The sequence below is a fragment of the Nanorana parkeri genome, unplaced genomic scaffold (assembly GCF_000935625.1).
Source record: "Nanorana parkeri isolate BGI_ZX_2015 unplaced genomic scaffold, ASM93562v1 scaffold3509, whole genome shotgun sequence".
Classification (NCBI taxonomy): Eukaryota; Metazoa; Chordata; class Amphibia; order Anura; family Dicroglossidae; genus Nanorana; species Nanorana parkeri.
The window spans coordinates 30,595-35,863 of NW_017309777.1; the positions used below are offsets into that span (position 1 = coordinate 30,595).

Sequence of the window (5,269 nt, forward strand, 5' to 3'; positions counted from 1 at the left end):
ACCACCTCCAGCACAGACATACCCCACACCCCTATACAACCCCCCGTACACCCAGACATACCCCCCACATAATGACACTATATACCAGCCGGCAAGCCCCCGTGACTAAGACGTATATCACACATACCGCGCCCCCAACACCCCCAAACGGAGTGGTGGTCGTCTGTCCAAACAAACTGGTTCCAGTGCCAAAGGCTGAGGCGGCATTGGTGTTGGTGGCGGTGCCGCCAAATAAGCCTGCGGCCTGCGTAGCCTGCGTGCTGCCAAACAGACCCTGAAAGATAAATATGAAATGTCTGTAAGGACGAGGAAGACGCACAACGAGCCGACGCAGGAGGAGAGACTCACCATGGTGCTGGCCTGAGGCTGACCCAACGTGTTGGCGCTTCCAAAGGAGAAGGCCGTGTTGGGGGTTGTAGTTGCCGTTCCAAATGGCTTGTTGTTGAACAGGCTGGTGGCCGGCTGAGCGGCAGTCTGGCCAAAGAGACCTCCGGTGTTGGCTCCAAATGTGCCGGTGCCTGAAAGATGGAGCCAGGGAGGTATTACACAGCCCAGAGGGGCAGATACAAGACTGAGAGGGAAGGCCGGGAGGGGCAGATACAAGACTGAGGGGGAAGGCCCGGAGGGGCAGATACAAGACTGAAGGGGGAAGGCCCGGAGGGGCAGATACAAGACTGAGAGGGAAGGCCGGGAGGGGCAGATACAAGACTGAGGGGGAAGGCCGGAGGGGCACATACAAGACTGAAGGGGGAGGCCGGAGGGGCAGATACAAGACTGAAGGGGGAAGGCCCGGAGGGGCAGATACAAGACTGAGAGGGAAGGCCGGGAGGGGCAGATACAAGACTGAGGGGGAAGGCCGGAGGGGCACATACAAGACTGAAGGGGGAGGCCGGAGGGGCAGATACAAGACTGAAGGGGGAAGGCCCGGAGGGGCAGATACAAGACTGAGAGGGAAGGCCGGGAGGGGCAGATACAAGACTGAGGGGGAAGGCCGGAGGGGCACATACAAGACTGAAGGGGGAGGCCGGAGGGGCAGATACAAGACTGAAGGGGGAAGGCCCGGAGGGGCAGATACAAGACTGAGAGGGAAGGCCGGGAGGGGCAGATACAAGACTGAGGGGGAAGGCCGGAGGGGCACATACAAGACTGAAGGGGGAGGCCGGAGGGGCAGATACAAGACTGAAGGGGGAAGGCCCGGAGGGGCAGATACAAGACTGAGAGGGAAGGCCGGGAGGGGCAGATACAAGACTGAGGGGGAAGGCCGGAGGGGCACATACAAGACTGAAGGGGGAGGCCGGAGGGGCAGATACAAGACTGAAGGGGGAAGGCCCGGAGGGGCAGATACAAGACTGAGAGGGAAGGCCGGGAGGGGCAGATACAAGACTGAGGGGGAAGGCCGGAGGGGCACATACAAGACTGAAGGGGGAGGCCGGAGGGGCAGATACAAGACTGAAGGGGGAAGGCCCGGAGGGGCAGATACAAGACTGAGAGGGAAGGCCGGGAGGGGCAGATACAAGACTGAGGGGGAAGGCCGGAGGGGCACATACAAGACTGAAGGGGGAGGCCGGAGGGGCAGATACAAGACTGAAGGGGGAAGGCCCGGAGGGGCAGATACAAGACTGAGAGGGAAGGCCGGGAGGGGCAGATACAAGACTGAGGGGGAAGGCCGGAGGGGCACATACAAGACTGAAGGGGGAGGCCGGAGGGGCAGATACAAGACTGAAGGGGGAAGGCCCGGAGGGGCAGATACAAGACTGAGAGGGAAGGCCGGGAGGGGCAGATACAAGACTGAGGGGGAAGGCCGGAGGGGCACATACAAGACTGAAGGGGGAGGCCGGAGGGGCAGATACAAGACTGAAGGGGGAAGGCCCGGAGGGGCAGATACAAGACTGAGAGGGAAGGCCGGGAGGGGCAGATACAAGACTGAGGGGGAAGGCCGGAGGGGCACATACAAGACTGAAGGGGGAGGCCGGAGGGGCAGATACAAGACTGAAGGGGGAAGGCCCGGAGGGGCAGATACAAGACTGAGAGGGAAGGCCGGGAGGGGCAGATACAAGACTGAGGGGGAAGGCCGGAGGGGCACATACAAGACTGAAGGGGGAGGCCGGAGGGGCAGATACAAGACTGAAGGGGGAAGGCCCGGAGGGGCAGATACAAGACTGAGAGGGAAGGCCGGGAGGGGCAGATACAAGACTGAGGGGGAAGGCCGGAGGGGCACATACAAGACTGAAGGGGGAGGCCGGAGGGGCAGATACAAGACTGAAGGGGGAAGGCCCGGAGGGGCAGATACAAGACTGAGAGGGAAGGCCGGGAGGGGCAGATACAAGACTGAGGGGGAAGGCCGGAGGGGCACATACAAGACTGAAGGGGGAGGCCGGAGGGGCAGATACAAGACTGAAGGGGGAAGGCCCGGAGGGGCAGATACAAGACTGAGAGGGAAGGCCGGGAGGGGCAGATACAAGACTGAGGGGGAAGGCCGGAGGGGCACATACAAGACTGAAGGGGGAGGCCGGAGGGGCAGATACAAGACTGAAGGGGGAAGGCCCGGAGGGGCAGATACAAGACTGAGAGGGAAGGCCGGGAGGGGCAGATACAAGACTGAGGGGGAAGGCCGGAGGGGCACATACAAGACTGAAGGGGGAGGCCGGAGGGGCAGATACAAGACTGAAGGGGGAAGGCCCGGAGGGGCAGATACAAGACTGAGAGGGAAGGCCGGGAGGGGCAGATACAAGACTGAGGGGGAAGGCCGGAGGGGCACATACAAGACTGAAGGGGGAGGCCGGAGGGGCAGATACAAGACTGAAGGGGGAAGGCCCGGAGGGGCAGATACAAGACTGAGAGGGAAGGCCGGGAGGGGCAGATACAAGACTGAGGGGGAAGGCCGGAGGGGCACATACAAGACTGAAGGGGGAGGCCGGAGGGGCAGATACAAGACTGAAGGGGGAAGGCCCGGAGGGGCAGATACAAGACTGAGAGGGAAGGCCGGGAGGGGCAGATACAAGACTGAGGGGGAAGGCCGGAGGGGCACATACAAGACTGAAGGGGGAGGCCGGAGGGGCAGATACAAGACTGAAGGGGAAGGCAGGAGGGGCAGATACAAGACTGAGGGGGAAGGCCGGAGGGGCACATACAAGACTGAAGGGGGAGGCCGGAGGGGCAGATACAAGACTGAAGGGGAAGGCAGGAGGGGCAGATACAAGACTGAAGGGGAAGGCCGGAGGGGCACATACAAGACTGAGGGGGAAGGGCCAGGAGGGGCACATACAAGACTGAGGGGGAAGGGCCAGGAGGGGCACATACAAGACTGAAGGGGAAGGCCGGAGGGGCACATACAAGACTGAAGGGGAAGGCCAGAGGGGCAGATTTGAGGATCACTTACTCTGTCCGAAGGCATTCTTATTTCCGAAGGAGAAGGTGTTGCTGGCCGGCGTGGACCCGAATAGGCCCGTGGTTGCGCTGGCAGCAGCAGTTGGGGCGCCAAACAAACCGGCGGCTGTGGCCGCTCCCACGGGATTTTGGGGCCCCTTTCTATTGGACTGGTAATCTTCCAGACGCAGCTCCTGTGACAGAACAGAAGGGCTCAGCATTGCGCCGGGTGACGTGTGACTTGCAGAGGCCGCACAGGACACTCACCTCCAGGCACTTGCTCTCGTACTCCTTCATGGCCGTTATACATTGATGTTTGGTGTTGATGTTGGTGGTGACTCCGCCCTTGGCCATGGTGTCCGTCCCCGATGGAGGCTGCAAGCAGAAGATCAGAGGGGGGGGGGTCACAAAGTGATAAAGGGTGGGATGTCCCCCGGCACTTCCTGTCCCCACAGGGTGTGATGCCCCCTGGCACTTCCTGTCCCGTATCAGAACTCAAGAGGACAGACGGATCCAACCCATTTGCTTCATATCCAGACATTTTATTAACCCCCGCACTACAAGGGGTGAACTGCTCATTGGAGTGTCCCCTCCCCTCCCGCTGCGGCGGTCTAGGAATCCTCAAGTCATCACCTCCAATACAGTGTATATGACATGAGAACGCCGAGGACCATACCATTGCTGTAAGTGGAGGAGGAGACAGGCTGGAGGAAGTGCGGCCGGCTCACAGGATCGGATGAATAACATTTCTTCAAAGCCGAACCGCAGCCAACATCTCCGATTCCTAAAGTTCAAGTCTTGTGTCTTCTTACACTATATGGAGGAAAGTGTGTGCACCCCTCCCCCAATGACGGAGGTAACCTCCAGCCAGGTCTCACCATCCAGGATCTGACCTCAACCCTACTGACCTCCAGCCAGTTCTCCTCATCCAACATCAGGATCTGACCTCAACCCTACTGACCTCCAGCCAGGTCTCCCCATCCAACACCTGACCTCAACCCTACTGACCTCCAGCCAGGTCTCCCTATCCAACATCAGGATCTGACCTCAACCCTACTGACCTCCAGCCAGGTCTCCCCATCCAACATCAGGATCTGACCTCAACACTACTGACCTCCAGCCAGGTCTCCCCATCCAACACCTGACCTCAAAGGCGGTATCCCGCTCGTGCGCGCAGCTTGGTGGTGGGCCCCAGCGGAACGGGAGGGGACATCTAAAGACGCCCACCTGCCCTCAAGAAGCCGCCGCCCGGACAGCAGGTGGTTAAGGACTTTTATAGTCCCCAAATCAGATGTAGAGACTGAACTGCTCTGGATAAACAGTGGAAGGGTGTGCAGCTCTGTCAGGTGTTTATTGCCCCCCCCTGGAAGATTTACCCCCTTTATTTGTCCCCCGTTGTCACCAATACAAAGTGGAATTCAGAGTCTTACAGTTATTCCCAGAACAGAATTGGGGGAGAAACCCTCCAATGGGGACACTAGTCTTGTCTGGGGGCTTCCTGTTGTGTCTCTGAGGTGGGAGGGGACTCACATTGAATTTGATGGTCGTTCCAGAGGGAGCTGCAGCAAACGTGGAGCCTCCAAACAGGTTACTGGCGGTGGCACCAAAGGGGTTGGCGGTGGTATTCGTGTTCCCGAAGAGTCCTCCACTGCTTGTGCTCGTCCCAAATGCTGCAATGAGAAGGACACATTACTGGGAGTAACTAGCATTCCACCTCATGTCAGCCTCTGGACTGACTGCTTCCTGAACTCCCCCGTCCGTCCACTACAATGTATGCTGAGATCTAGAGGGAGGGCAGATATGAGGGACACAACCCCATAGACGTCTGGAGTCTGTGTTCAGAGCGCCGGGCGGTCACGTGCCGAGCGCCGGGCGGTCACGTGCCGAGCGCCGGGCGGTCACG

The 5,269-nt window shown here is 59.7% G+C and overlaps 1 protein-coding gene across 1 annotated transcript in view; it reads right to left on the bottom strand.

Moving 5' to 3' along the window:
- The window catches only part of LOC108803224 (nuclear pore complex protein Nup98-Nup96-like), a gene marked incomplete at both ends in the record, with an annotated part of 46,228 nt that overhangs the window by 30,530 nt on the left and 10,429 nt on the right, over positions 1-5,269 (bottom strand). Inside the window, 5 exon segments of the mRNA XM_018575065.1 lie at positions 131-274; positions 349-518; positions 3,380-3,560; positions 3,634-3,741; positions 4,897-5,036. Coding sequence (XP_018430567.1) covers positions 131-274; positions 349-518; positions 3,380-3,560; positions 3,634-3,741; positions 4,897-5,036 — 743 coding nt within the window.